At 37.8% G+C, this 16,089-nt stretch overlaps 1 protein-coding gene and 1 long non-coding RNA gene across 2 annotated transcripts in view; one reads left to right on the top strand and one right to left on the bottom strand.

The window, feature by feature from the left end:
• Nucleotides 1–9,169, top strand: part of LOC148149658 (uncharacterized) — a 60,681-nt gene extending 51,512 nt beyond the window's left edge. The window contains exon 3 of the long non-coding RNA XR_015757719.1: nucleotides 8,315–9,169. This is a non-coding gene — a long non-coding RNA (uncharacterized LOC148149658). The remainder of the gene's footprint in view (nucleotides 1–8,314) is intronic.
• arhgap15 (Rho GTPase activating protein 15) overlaps nucleotides 1–16,089 on the bottom strand; it is a 741,895-nt gene that overhangs the window by 542,380 nt on the left and 183,426 nt on the right. Inside the window, exon 7 of the mRNA XM_043694095.2 lies at nucleotides 6,598–6,687. Coding sequence (XP_043550030.1) covers nucleotides 6,598–6,687 — 90 coding nt within the window. The remainder of the gene's footprint in view (nucleotides 1–6,597; nucleotides 6,688–16,089) is intronic.

Below are 16,089 nucleotides of genomic sequence, written 5' to 3'. Positions count from 1 at the left end.
GATGTGCTTATTATTTCTGAAAGAACTTCAATAAACTAGTCAACTATGATTGACTTCTCACAAAACAATGCTGTCTGAGAGTATTGAGGTGATCCATTGCAAACCTTCTTAATAAGAGTCCAGTGTTTTCCCTATGACAGATTTTAAGCTCACTGGTCTCTCGATGATGGTTTCCTGTCTTTTTTCTTTTTTGAAAATAGGAGAATTTTCTACTCTCAAATTTGATTGGACCTTATTTGAATCACAGAAATTTTGGAAAAATAAAAAAAACTCCATTATCTAAGTAGTAACTTCTTTTAAAACCTTATGATGAAGTCCATTGGGACCATGAATTTGTTGGCTTTTAGTTCAAATAATTTTACATGCACCCTTTACCTCCTTCCTTCTTTCTACCAACTAACACAGAATTATTTCTGGGAAGCTACTTGCATCCTCCACACTGAAGACAGATGCAAAATATCTGTTCAATTCATCTACCATTTCCTTGTTTGCCATTACTTAACCTTGGTTTCTAGAAAAATCAATGCTCAATTGACTTTTTTCAGTTTTGAATGCCTGGATACTCTCTTACTATTTGTGTTGATATTTCTAGCTAGTCTTCTCTCATAATGTCATTTCTTTCCCTCTTATTAACCTTTAAGTCACTCATTGCTGTTCTTTATCATTTGTTCAATCTTCTGACTTGCCACTCATTTTTACAAAATTAAATGTTTGTTCTTTCAATGCAATACAATCCTTAACTACCTTCAAACACCATAGATGGTGCATTCTTCCTTTAAAATCTTTCTTTCTCGCTGAAATGTATCTTTTCTGAGTATCTCTGATCCTAGCTGATCTAAGCAATGGACAAATCTGATTTGAATAGCTTATTTTTATTTCATTTAACAAGAAGGTCTTTCACTGAAAAAGCAAGCATGCAATGTTCCAGTTATGGCTTTAATACTAATAGAGACAGTTTTATGCAAAATAAAATAAATTAGAATAAAACAAGTTAGTTACACATGTGATAATTTGAGAGATTTCACAATACATAATAAAGATATAATTTCGTCAATTGCAACACCATCACTTTAAAGAACTCCAACACCAGAGAGATTTCCCTTCACTATCACATCTATAGGTTTGATTTAATTGTCTCTTTCAAATCTCACTCTTTAAAGTTTGATAGTCTTTTTCTTCAACTGAGCTGAAACCCATCCAGGGCTTTATTCAACCATTTTTGATTTGGCACTTTCAAACTAAAAACATTTCATTAAGGTGACCTATTTTCTTTACTTAACTGACTCCCTTCTCAACGAGAAACTGTGTCATACAGGAAATTTCAACCAGGTTGGAGTGTTGGATAGGAGTACAGTCCTTCTTCCAGTGGACCACAGGAGGCACATTATCAGACCATGCTAACCTGGAACTAAATAGTAGGCTAAGACAGTACTGTGTCCTGAAAAAGGAGGGCTGTCCAATAGTGCAGATAAAAGGCCAATAATCTACTCTTCTGTACAAAGGCTATGCCACCATCTTCTCACACAGCCACCATTCACTCCAACTCTCTCACTGAACACACATCTCATTAAGGCACATGGACTGCAACTCTCACTACTGTGTGCATCCCATCCACTCTACTGTACTCACCCACATCAGACTCTCAAGCTATTCACTATTCCTGCTTTCTGTGCCTCCGAGTGACTCAAAGGGGAAATCTCACCATTTCTCCTCGGGGTGCAGATATATGGTTCCTTGAAAGTGGAGTCGCAGGGAGACAGGGTGGTGAAGAAGGCACTTGTTGCCATTGGACAATACATTGAGCATAGGAGTTGGGACACCATGTTCTGACTGTACAGGAGCTGCAACATGATAGAAGGTGAGGCCACGTCTAGAATAATGCATACAATTCTAATCTCCCTGCTAAAGGAAAGATGTTGTTAAACTTGAAAGGGCTCAGAAAGGATTTACAAGGATGTTGGCAAGATGGGGGGTGGGGGGGGGGGGGGGAGGTGTTGAGCCATAGGGAGAGGGTGAATAGGCTGGGGCTGTTTTCCCTGAAGCATCGGGACGCTGAATGCTAACCCGATAGATGTTTATAAAGTCATGTGAGTCATGGATAGGATAAATAGCCAAGGTATTTTTTCCTCAAAGTTAAAGAGTCCAAAACTGGAGGGCATACATGAGACAGCAAGATTTAAAAGGGACGGAAGGGGCAAATTTTTCATGCAGAGGGTGATGCATGTATGGAACGAGCTACCAAAGGAAGTGGTGGCAGATGGGTACAATTACAACATTTAAAAGGCATTCTGCTGGGTACAAAAATAAGAAGGGTTTAGAGGGAGTAAGAGCCAAATGCTGGCCAGTGGGATTAGATCAGTTTAGGATATCTGGTTGGCATGAACAAGTCAGACTAAAGGGCCTATTTCCATGCTTTATAACTCCAGGCCTACTTTCTGGACCTTGATACCTATCTCATTTGCAGTCATATCCTCCTTTTCCTGACCATTTACTAAATCAGAAAACTTTATCCTAAAATGTATGCACAGCTCTAGGAGCAAGGTGTCTCATTGCATACTGTCCCTGATATGGTATCGTGTTTGCAGTTTAACCACCAGCTCAATAATTCTGAACTAAATTCCCTCAAGCTGCAGATATGTTTGCCTGGATCACCACCAGTGTCCAGAAGCTCTCACATCTTGCAGCTGTAGCACATCAGTTGTTGTACTGTTATTATTGTATTCAACAATTATTTTATCTTAATTAATAAACAGTACTATCTCAATAAACAGATGAAGTTACCAATAGCAGAGTGTAACAATTACAAATGAATGACACGAGTTTTGACAAGATTACAGCTTAGCTTTTCAAAAGATAATTGCCTAAGCATGCTACACAAGAACCACATAGCCCTTCAACATTCATTTCAGCACACAATTTAAAATAAAGAACTTACGGAAAAAAAAATCAACAATCGACTTGAGAGATGATAATTATTATTATTTGGCTTAGAATTGTTTAGCCCTTTCTAAATATTCACTGCAATAGTTTGCATTTTCATGTAAATATTTAGGTTTCATTGTTATGAAATGTCTAGCTGACTTTTGCACAAAAGTCAGTAAGGAGAAGAGTGTAAGAAAATAAATATTACTTTGGGAAAGAGCATTTTAGACTATTTCCCACAATTTATCAAAAATGCAAACACTTCAAAAGGCAAATGTAAACATTTTAACTGTGTCACCATTATGGACAAAGATCAAAAAGTACTTTGTCCTCCTTCACTGACCTAATATAGTGTGTATGGAAACAAATCCGAGTTAACAAAGAGGTTGTTAAAAAGCAACATCTGTAAATTGTAAAGATCTGTATTTTATTTACCGTTCTGTCTAAGTTTAAATGATCTTTCCCATCTCCATTATATAATTTACAGAAAGCTTTTTCTCCCACATTCTTTCAACAAACTATGTCACATTTCTAGATGTTTTCTGATACACTACAACTAAATATGTGACATTTTTGAAAAATCCAAAGGCTTTTTTTGGTTTCATCACTGAAAGTATAAGCTCAGTGTTGCAATATTCTTCTCTCAGTTCTGAATTCTCCATACTCAGCATAAAGCTTATCTGGCAAGCACAAACATAATTAATTGACCCCAAAATAAAATATGATTCGAGATTGATGGCCTCACTTTAGGAAAATAAGAGGACACCTTGACTGAATTGTTTCTCATCAAGCATGACTCCTGTCAAACAAGCAGGAAAGATTTGAAAAGGCTTGAAGAAGACTGTGACCCAATTTTAGAGCTTCCCTTTAGAAGGAAAATGTGGGAAGTTACAATAAGGATTACATTAAATAAAAGTCCAGATAAATAGTCTAAACTGAAGCAGGAAAAGAAAACACTAATTTTTAAGTTATTTGTGGATGCTGAGCATATTGATTTGCTAATTGAATTTTAGGTGAGTGTAAGAATTTTTTACTGAACAGTGCATTAACCATGTGTTCAAGGATATCCCCAGAAGAAGGCTGCTTTAGATGGTGCTGATATGTTTTTGTGCTTCATTCTATAATTCCACCAAACTGTGCAATTTAAATCTGATGTTCCTTTCGCCCTTTTCCATGCAGAAGCTGAATTCACTTGCAATAGATGGAATGAAGAAAAGTGACATCCTTCAGCAAAGCAGTGCATGATTTTCAAGTGAAACCTAGCTCGGCATACATCATTTGAAACATTTTGCAAATGATAGCTTTGCACAACCTTTTGTTTCGGTGCCAGCAGCACAGCTAGGATGTGCTGCATCAGCTTGAAATGGAAAAGTAATATGTTTCAACATCAGAAAATGCAGCACAAATTTAAATTTTAAATCTACCGCCATCCCCCTCAAGAAGACTTTATTTAGCTCCATTTAAAATTTAAAAAGGTGCAGGGATTTCAGAACATTACAAGCAAACATCTACACACCACGCACATGCACGCATACAAAATTATTCTTGACAAATGAATGTCAAGCCATGGCACATTTTCTGAAGCACTTAACCCCCTGCTGTTGATTGACAGTATTGTCCACCTTTAAGATGGTTTTATTTAGTCACTACATACACTGTTATGTTGATGACACTTTGGATTATTTGGGTTTATGGAGTAATCCTTTCCAATCCTCATCACCTCAAATTTCAAACCAAAAAGTTAACATTAAACTAACACCTAATATTGAAAATATTTTAAACATCTCAATTCGCAAGAAAACCTGGGTTATTCAAGTGACAAAAATAAAGCTTGCCTTTAGCAAAGCTGATGCAACCTGTTTTAATCTAAACCAAACTTCTCACAGCCAGCCTTATCAGATAATCATTGGCTGCAATCTTGGAACGTCTGTTTTTAGCCACAGGCAGCAGTACAAATAAACTGTGCGGTCACCAGCACTAGGACTATGATCTTGTGTAAGCGTTTTAGAAAAGTAGCTTTTTATTAAACTCTTCAGACTTGAGATGGTAGGAGAGACTATCATACTCTGTATGTCTACAAAATGAAGTGCTGAGTGGCTTTATAAAAAGCCTGCATGTAAATGTGATTGAAGTTGGATGGAGAAGAAAAGCTCTTTCACACTGAGCTCCAAAGATCTCTCAAGATTTCTGAAGGATGTAGTTAATGGATAACTATGAAACAGATTTCTTGGAAAGAGATTCAAACACAACATAATTTAACCCAATTGAAGAGGGTAATGTGTATGTGATAAAAGATAGTAACAACTGAAGAGAATTATAAACTGTGAAATAATAGTACCACTACAGAAGTTTCCTGGTGGCTCCTTTTTGAGCTGTACCATTTCTTTCTCAATATTTGACATTTTTGTACAATCCTGCATGGCCCATTTCAGCTAACTTATCACTTTTATGTATTTCCTGCTCAACATCAATGGAAAGGACAGGAAGCCTTTGTCAGACTGTCATAATGAAGTCGACGTTTGAAACCTTTATTTTTCAAAATAAACAATGGTATTTCGAATAAAAACATTACTGAGCACCTTACTAATATCACAACCTGTGATTTGAATCGTAATGCATTACACAATGGTTACTCAGATGCACAATTTTAATTTGGCAATGATGACATTAAATTAAATGGATGGCTGTTTAATCAATTAGAAAACAACTCCCTATCCAATGGTCACAATGAAAAGAAAAGGCACATGGAGGATAAGAGAGAATTTTAACATTTGGGAAACTAACTGTGAGGAATGCTTGGGCTGGCTACCCAATACTTTCAATGAGAGGCCTAGTTCATTTCGAAGGACAAGACTCATGAACATACATCCTACAAGCTGGAGAGCTTTCATGGATACGCCATAGCTGCTTGAGCAGAATCAATCATAAGAGGCTTTGAGATTGATCTGATAGACCTGGATGGAATGCATGATCATGGAGAGTTGGGAGGGGAAGAGTGAGAGCATTGAATGACAGATGTCTATGTTGACCCTAGAGAAACAACTGGGCCCCGTCAAAGTAATTTGAAAACTTGTCTTTTCCTGTTGCCTGTATCTTTAGCATACCAAATCTTATTGAGAGTACAGGCCATGGAATACAATCTGATTAATATGTCACTCAATTCTTTTGCACATATGAATGTCGATTAAAGGATGTCTGTCTGCATGGTTTCATAAAGGTTGCCATCAGGTGTATAGAGTTGGATGTCCATGAAAACTTGAGAGTGAATAAAGCAGTGAATATAAACTAAGTAGGAAATCTGGTGGTAAATGGACATTTATGATTTTAGTTCGAACTGCTCCCTTTCCAACAGAGGCAGTTAATGTAGGTGTCACTGTTTTGGTAAATTGAATAGATTGTGCTAGTTAAGTACTGCATAAGATAGCAACATGGTCTAATGTTGTTAAAAAAGGCTTTTCCAAGTGAGATTCTTTTCAGTAAGCTGTCATCTATACAGTACATGGGGATTCTTCTACTTCAACATGCTGTTTTCCCTTAATCAGTTCTATTTACTGTCTTTTCTGCATCAATTTCAAACGAAAATGACAGCTCATCTCCGAAAGCTCAAGTACTGAAAAATTTCCAGCCAGACAATTGAGTACAAGATTGATCATGTTGTTATCGAAACTATCCTACCTGAAGCACATTTTTTCTGCTGGATTTGTCTTTTGCCCAGTCAATCTGAGCACCGCACAGGTCCACGTTCTCCGGCTTACAGCCTGTTTTCTGCACAGAGGGAGTGAGAAACAATGTCACATCCAAATCTCAAAAATTGTGAACAAATACTGAAATGTGAGGATTAATCAAGAAGAAAAAAAACCGTTTTGACAACTTCAGTTGAAATTGGAAACAATATTTAATAACTCACTCCAGTGCTCATCATTGTATGAGAGAGGACATTTCACATCAAATATCAAAAGTGAAAAGAATAATTTATGTCTGTGTTATAGTGGAATAGAAGTTTAAAAAAAAAAATGGCATGGTTGAAAACATACTTTGAATACCATTAAAGATCAGATCCATAAACATAAAAATGTTCTGGCGAGTTTTTCATGATTATGGATTTTAGTGCCGGAGTTTGATTTGAATTTCTTTCTAACTTTACCGAATATCGGCATCAAATATTTTCAAGTAGGTATGTGCAAATAAAACACTCTCTTCTTTTCCATAGCAGTGTGTCAACACAAAACAAGAAAGAGCACCACCTACTGCCTCTCTCAGTTGTTTCACTTTCATAATTCCTCATTATGATCTATCCAAGTGAGACTGTCATTTAGTGGGGTCATTAGTTGGCCTACTGCCCTGTAAACCTGTCACTGCTGCCGAGAGTAAACCAACTGCTTCCATGAACAACCCTGATAACCTACAAACAATACTATCACACTGGGCTGCTATTGAATTTCAATCCTATTATGCCACTCCATCCCCTTTCCTGCTTCTTAGGTAGTCTTTTGAGACCGAGGATGACTGGTTACCACTCCAGAGTTGTTGAGGCAACAAAACAGTTCAATTCTGGATCCCTGTCAATGCTGCTGGTTGATGAGTTGGTTGGTGGGATTCTTAGGTCTCCATAGGCTCCTTCCACTGTCTGGGCTTGGCCTCCACCTGTGCCTGTCAGCAATACCCAAAATAGTTGGAACCCACAAAGATGCCTCTTCTCTAGTTTGGGTGGTCTTGACAAGAGATTCCCATGTGGTATTGGCAAGAGATTTCTATAACTTCATGGGAATGTTGCATTTTTTTCAGGAAGGCTTTGAAGATGTCTTTTGCATTTCTGGTAACCACTTTCCATGACAAAACTTAGTGTAGAGAGCTTGTTCGGAATCATAGAATCCCCATAGTGTGGAAGCAGGCTATTCATCCCACCTAGTCCACACCGACCCTCCGATGAGCATTCCACTCAGATCCACATCCCTTACCCTAACCCTGTAATCCTGGACTTCCTATGGCTAACCCACTTCGTCTGCGCATTCCTGGACACCATGGGTGATTTAGCATGGCCAACCCATTTAACCTGCATACCTTGGACTTATGTTCTGGGGAGTCTTGTGTCAGTCATGTGGCTCACCCAGCACAGCTAATTGATCACAACCAATGCCTTGATACCAGACTGGCTTATTGGTTGCACTAATTCCCCATTTTGAAGTTCCTATTCTAACCCAAAGCTTTATTTCAACATAAAATAAAATATAATACAGAATGGTCGGTTTCCTGTCATATGATGCATGCAAAGTAACAAGAACATTAACGCCGTTACCATTTCAGTTTGAGTGTGATACGTAAAGGGTTAAAGTAAATTATGAAACCACTTCATAATTAAAGTGCCTTATAAATATGTTTTCTTTGTTCACAGCCCAAAAGCAAGCTGGTGGCAGCCAGCCATGGTGCCTGAGGTCTTTGCCAAATGTATCCTGTATGCTACATCCCCAACTGATTTCAGTGGAGACTGGACTCCGGAGTTCCAGCAAATCTCACACTGAACATGGAAAGCATGAGTTGATTATCATCTACCACAGCCTGGAAGCACACCATATGAGGACTCAGCATTTTACTTAGTTTCATGCGTTTAAAGTCCTCTAGCACCATCGTCTGACCTCCACAACATATACAAGTCAATGAAAGAGCAAAGCATCCCGAAGTCAGCACCATTCCTTCAGTTAAACAAAAAAAAAACGAACTGCAGATGCTGGAAATCAAAAACAAATGCAGAAATTGCTGGAAAAACTCAGTATGACTGGCAGCATTTATGGAGAGAAGTCAGAGTTAATGATTCAGGGGTCCAGTGACCCTTCTACAGAACCATTTTTGTTTTTGCTTCCATTTTATCAATTAGCTACTTTCAACAATTAGTGTAAGCTTTAGTCATTGCATTTCACCAATAATCTAGCATTAGTCTTCTTGAAGTAATAAGGTGGTTAAGGTAATAACACATTCAAATAATGCTCTATTTTTTCCTTCAAGATGAAAAGCAAAATCCACCTCTAGAGAATTTGTTAAAATGTATTCATTGCTTTCATTGCTGAACTCTAGTTATTTTCCAATGTTATTTTCTAGTTACTCAGATTGATGGAAATGAACATCTAACTACTTCTGATTAGTTGCTGAGTTGTTAAATAGTGAACATCCGATGATAATCCAGCCATGCTTTCCTTGTTCAATGAGAGATTGAGTGGCTTCAAACAATTTACCTATTCTGCAAATGGCTTGAATTGATACTTACAGGAGAATCCAATAAATCTGGAGACTAAAATTCATGAAAAGTTAATTTGCTCATTAAGGTCTGTTTAGAGAGCAGTAGATCAGGGGCGTACTTAAATCATAATAAAACCGAAACCAAAATTGAATCTGATCTGCCATTCAGTGAGATCCCTTGATCCAAAACAAAATCATAACTGCAACACACTGAATAAAACTGCTGAACCAACAACCTTTATTTAAAGGGTTGATAATCAAATTTTCTGAGACATGGGAGATTGTGAAAGGCACTACATAAATGGAAATCTTTCTTTCTTTTCCTACTTTACTGACAGGATTGCATTCGAGTTGAAAGGTATGGTGCTGGAAAAGGACAGCAGGTCAGGCAGCATCCAAGGAGCAGGACAATTGACGTTTCGTGCATAAGCCCAAGACCTGCTGTCCTTTTCCAGCACGACACTTTTCACACTGATCTCCAGCATCTGCAGTCCTCACTCTCTCCTTGACAAGATTACACCTCAAAGGAACTTTATAAGCCACAAAATACTTTAAAGCATTTTGTGGTTGCCTTACGACTAGGTGATAAGGAGGGGATGCGGGAAATTACCTTGTCCTCTTATATGACCCTCTCTGTCAGTTGCAACAAATAGTTTTATTTTATTTTTAGCAGCCAGCCATTATATTTCCAAGAGCATATAATTAAATAAATTAAAATTAAGCCGCCAAATTACAAGGTGAAACAAAGAGGACTGTATTTCCTATGACCATCAAAAAATTAAAAAGACATCATCAAACACATAGACAAACATAGGTAATGAGTTTTAAAATGAATGAATGATTTTATTGTCACATATGTTTTATAGTGAATAGTCCAGTAAAATACTGTGGAAAGCTTCCACTGCAGCCATGACCTGGTGCCATTTTGAAAAGTTTAAAAATAACAATTTTAAAAAATATATAGCTTAAAGAGAGTCCATAACCCTTGCGCCACCATAAGTGCCTGACGCAATGTTAAAGCCGCCAATCCTCAGGCACCATCTCTTGCCACTGGGCCTACCTCGCCCGACAACACCTCTGTCACGGCTGATGCCAGGTCCCATGCTTGCCACTCTGCCAGCTGCCTCTGCAAAGCTGCTGCCAGAGCCCCGCTCTGGCCTCACAACTATCCTGGGCCACCCATCCACCAGAATCCCACTCCGGGCTCACTAGTCACCGCCACCCTCAGATCAGACTTATCCTTGTGTACTCATGGTTTCCTAAGCTTGTCTCAACCTGGTCAGGTAATCACAGCAGCTGTCGTGGTTCTGTTTTTAAATATAAAGTACTGCAGATGCTGGAAATCTTAATTAAAAATAGAAAATGTTGGAGAAACTCAGCAGGTCTGGTGGCATTTATGAAGAGAGTTAAAAAAAATACTTTGAGTCCAATATGATTCTTATTCATAAACAACTCAAAATGTTCACTGCACATCTCTCTCTAGTGACGTTGATAGACTACTGAGTTTCACCAGCACTTTATCTTTCTAATTTAGGTTAGTATTTGTCCTCTTTTAAAAAATAACTTTCTTCCATGAACATCTCAGATATTAAAATCAGAGATGAAAATTGAATATTGATAATTTATGTAACCATCTATGTAACAGTTGTGAAAAGACCTGTATAATTCTAAGTATTTATATTCTCTCTCTCTATTAAATTTCTGAGTCAGAACCAAAAGCCTTTGGATTCAAAGAATGTCAGATCTCATCAGTGATTCATTCTTCTGATATGTATAATACCGAGAACCAAGTCACAGGGAGGAAAGGAAATATTGACCATTAAGCAGCAATTCTTGCATGTTTACAATATTTTGCAAGTGTTCAGCAAAATGTGCCTTCCAAACCACACCCGAAAGCATCTTATGCCCACAAGAAATTGACCTCTGAGGTTAATGAAATTCAAGAATAATCATAGATAGTTAATTCAAAAATGTATTAAGTTGAATAAACACACATATTCTAAAACAAAGGAAAATCAATGCTTAATTCCACTTTGTTGATGCCATGACCATAGTGACCACAATTTAAAAGTGAAAACATTCTTCCTTTGTCCAAGTTGCAGCAATGTGTATAATGTTAACAACTCCCTAATGAAAATGGGAATAGCATGTCCATTTCCTTCAATCTTTATATCAAATATCCAGTTATGCAAAATGATTTTAAGTGCCAGATTTGAACTCATATACTAGAAATACTAAACGCCGAACCAAATATATGGATGAAAAGTCAGCTTTCAGGATGTGGGCTCTTAGCCTAGTTAGCTATCAATTATAGATATTGAAAAAAATATTGGAAGAAGAATAGCAAATCAAGAACTCGGCTTACAGTAATATCATACACATATCCACATGTAAATACACATCCTAGAAAATGCAAAACTTAGTGGTTAATTAACTTTGCATTTGTTGATGATATTCATTCCAGTTTATATTAGACATTTTTTCTTTTATTCTTTTATGCGATATGGAAGTCACTGGCCAGTGCATTATTTACTGTCCATCCCTATTTCTAAATAATGCTATTATCTGTGGGGACTTAAGTTCATATCTGCTTTGCACAAAGCTCTTCAGATCCATAAACCATTGTCCCTTAAGTTGATCATTTCTTTGAGTTTATAGGAAAACAAAACTGTCATCAAATGCTATTTTTGAATGCAGAAAAGAATGTAATTAAAGTTTTATTAATGTAGAGATACAGCTAACATGCATTAGAAGTGGCATGCGGCAATCAAAGAATCAAAAAGGCTCTGTCTCTGTTTCTCTTGCATTTTGAATCCAATGGAACGACCTGCTAGCAGAAATGGAGTGACCTTGAGTAAGCCACTTCCTAGCCTTGATAATGAAACTCCTTTTCCCACCTTCATTGGCATCTTGATGACTACTCTGGTGATCCTGCCCATCTCTTTAACTCCCGGGTTTCAATGACAATCCTTTCCTCAGCCTACTGCAGTACAACAGTGGCCACCAATCTCAATGGCACTGCTGACCTCTTTGTCACACTGGCATCTCTTAGAGGATAGGACAGCTGCCCAGTATCAGGAGGTCCAGCAGGGAAACTTCCCTGGAGGAACTCTGATGGCAGCCAGTGGGTTGGGATTTAATCCTTATGGACTCACAATGAAGGTTCCTTTTGTTTGTCCAGTCCCGAGACAGGGACACTTATATGACGATTAAATTCTGACCGCAGTGTAAAATGTATGAATTCCAAATTTCATCTATCTTCACAAGTTGAACAATCTTAAAGAAAAGTATACGCTTAAGTTGAGGCTTAGTGTGGAGGAAATCTGAAACAGGGATGATATGTCTTATGATGTAATATTAAAATTGACCCGCCATCACTGGCAATACCACGATACCGTCTACACTGGTTTCCTTTGTCACTGCTTATGCTGCCATTGGTTCATTGTATTATGAAACCAGTAACTAACTGGACAGTTGAATGACAAAAGAATTAGATCAGTAACAATATAACTTTGAGGTGCGATGGCTTGCTCATATTCATTGAGCAACTGTAAGTTACTTTTTGCAAGGTTTCATATTAAGCATTGGGAAAATAAAGAAATACTGTCATGTGAGTAGTGTTTTTCATAACATCAAGATGTCTCAAAGTGCTCAATAGTCAAGTAAGCAAATTAAAATGAAATTGCTGCTTTATTGGATGGAACATGGTCAATATCCACACAGTAAGCTTCGACAAATGGTAAACAGATTACCACCAGATAATCTGTTTTATAATCTTGATTGAAGTTATAAAGTCTCCCAGGTTCTTCCTCAGAGTCAGGCATTAGGACCTTTTATGTCTACTGGCACTTGTGTGGGTAAATGGACTTTGGTTTAATGTCTCAACTGGGAGTTGGCATTCTTTTAATACTGCACTCCCTAGATAATTACAGTGTATATTTCCAATTCCCTAGTGTGAATTTGGCTGGGTTCAGACCACCTTCCCATTAATTTTGTTTCTGTTTCCATTGATTTCACAATGTTTGGTAACACTTTAAATATTTTCTTTATTGTATATAAACATATCTCCCCTTCTTATGTGGTCAATGTAAAGTGAATGCACAATGCACATTCATTACGCAAAATGCTGATAATCTAATCCAAATAAACACCAGCTTGGAGCTGGGACACTAATTTTAAACATAATACCTGAACAATTGTGCCACTGTTACGTTAGAAAATCATTAGACAAAAAGAGAAAAAAAATAAATTGGTGCAGTTTGAAGTAAATGACAATGCATAATCATTATCATAATCAAGCTAATCTTAAAAGAGAGTTAAAACACCTATCTAAATGTATGAAGCTGTAATCACTCAATGTTGAATAGTAGATACAGTTGTAAACAAGTTCTAGATAATTACCAGCAGATATCACACATTCCGTTCATGGATTCACTAATTTACTGATTGGTTAAATTTGTTTATCAGTCCATGTTTTATGGCTTGTGGTATTTGACTATAACTCCTTCAATGTATGTAAACTAAAGCATCTATAATGGGGTTAGATCCATTAAATGTAGTACTTAGGCTCTTTTTACTATGTTTTAGTAAACACTAGAACAGCCTAAGTGATTGAGTAAATTCCACTTATCACATAAATTAAAGTTTACTGTCTAATTTGTTTATATGTCTCTGTTATAGCTTTCTTTTTGCTGTCACTGAAGCTTGGACTGATTAGTTAAATTATACACAATGTAAGGTAAACTTCATTTGAATACATATTCAAATTCTGTGTCCTGTCATTACTAACTGGAAATAATGCTCCACATCACAGTACTAGCCCAGAATTGCAGTTAATGTTAATGCACACCATTTGTTTTTGACAACATTTTAGTGACGATGACTTTTTGTTGACCCTGACAGTTCCTGCTAACTTGTTCAAAATTCAGTACGCTTTTTGTTACACCTTATCTGGATTTTCTTATGTTTAAAAGAAGTATTTGACCTGAGGCATGATGGCAGTGTAGCAGTAAGAGCACATGTTTCATAATCTCAGTGTCTCAGGTTTGGGTTCGGTGACTGCTTAATAACTGAATCTGCCAGCTTTTCCACCCACCAGCTACAAAGTCTGATAAGTCCAATTGCTCTGATTCTGCAGTAACTCTGAAGTGATCTGCGCCTGTGATCACTGTCATGCAGACTCTTTCACAATAGATACAGCAGAATTTATCCATCTTGTACTTGTCAGTTTTATTGGTTACAGACTTGGAACATGTCAGGTTTATTATTTTCTTTCAACAAAAAAAAAGTTTGCGATAAACTACCCTGCTCTAAATTCCAATTTGCTGGAATTGAATTGGGTTCAGTGGTTTAAACTGTCCTTTACTATTGCTGGAATTTCAGCAAGGTATTATTTCAAACAAGTCAGCCAGACCCATTCATGATCAAATTTGTCATCAGATTCTAAAAAGAAAGACTGTCTATGAGCATGTTCCCAGTATACATGAAGAAGAAAGAAAATGTTGACAATGCTTGAGAGGTGCAATCAAAAGTACATTTCTGCTGGTCAATCATTAAACAATCTTATATTTTGCATCCACTAACCAGACATAAATTGATTTGCACAAAAATATAGCTCATCTCCATATTTCCTTTATCAATTCAGAGAGTCAGGTAATACCCAGTTAGCAAGTAAATAACAGCATTTTCACCGATAGAGCTACGACCTGAATCTTGAGCCCACCCTCGGGTGAATTTGGTAGTAGGGGCGTTTAATTAGACAATTAAATGCCCCATTTTCCTTCATTTCATTTAACCTATTTATCAAATCAATCTGTTTGTAGATGTTATTGCACATCTCTGGAGCAGGTGGCACTTTTACAGCCTTGGTTCAAACATGACAAAAGAGCTGAATTCCAGAGGTGAGATGCGAGTGACAGCCCTTGACAACAATGCTACATTCGACTGGGTATGGCATCGACAAGGCCAAGCAAAACTGGAATCAATGGGTATCAGGGGGTAAACTCTCCGATGATTGGACACAGGAAGATGGTTGTATGTCAGTCATCTCAGCTGCAGGACGTCTCTGCATGAGTTTCTCAGCAATGTGTCCAAGCTCCAATCATCCTCAGCTGCTTCATCAATGATCTTCCCTCTATCATAAGGTCAGAAGTGGGGAGGTCCACCAACGATTGCACAATGTTTAGTACCATTCACAACTTCTCAGATACTGAAGCAACCATGTTCAAATGCAACAAGATCAGGACAATACCCAGGCTTGGGTTGATAAGTGGGAAGTAACATTTGAACCACACAATGCCAGACTATGACCATGATGAATAAGAGACAATCAAACCCACTGCCCCTTGGCACTCAACAATGTTGACATCACGAAATCCCACAGAATCAACATCCTGGGGGTTACCACTGACCAGAAACTCAACTAGACTCACAACACAAATAAAATGACTACAAAAGCAGACCAGAAGTTAGGAAAATTGCAGCGAGTAACACACTTCCTGACTCCTCAAAGCCCATCCACCATCTGCAAGACACAAGTCAGGAGTGTGATGAAATACACCCCACTTGCCTGGATGAGTGCAGCCCCAAAAACACTCACGAAGCTTGACACCATCCAAGACAAAGCAGCTCTCTTGATTGGCACCACATCCACAAGCATCCACTCCTTCCACTACTGATGTTCAGTAGCAGCAGTGTGTACTGTCTACAAGATGCACAGCAGAAATTCACCAAAGATCCTCAGACAGCACCTTCCAAATCCACAACCATGTCCATCAAGAAGGATAAGCAAGCAGATATATGGGAACCATCACCTTCAAGTTCCTCTCCAACTCAATCACCACCCTGACTTAGAAATATATCGCTGTTCCTTCACTGCTGCTGGGTCAAAATCCTAAATTCCCTCCCTAATGGCATTGTGGGTCAACCCACAGCAAG

This window comes from Chiloscyllium plagiosum, unplaced genomic scaffold (genome assembly GCF_037043375.1).
Source record: "Chiloscyllium plagiosum isolate Xiang-an unplaced genomic scaffold, Cpla_swu_hap1 HiC_scaffold_7, whole genome shotgun sequence".
Lineage (NCBI taxonomy): Eukaryota > Metazoa > Chordata > Chondrichthyes > Orectolobiformes > Hemiscylliidae > Chiloscyllium > Chiloscyllium plagiosum.
This window is presented reverse-complemented; position numbering and strand designations above follow the sequence as displayed.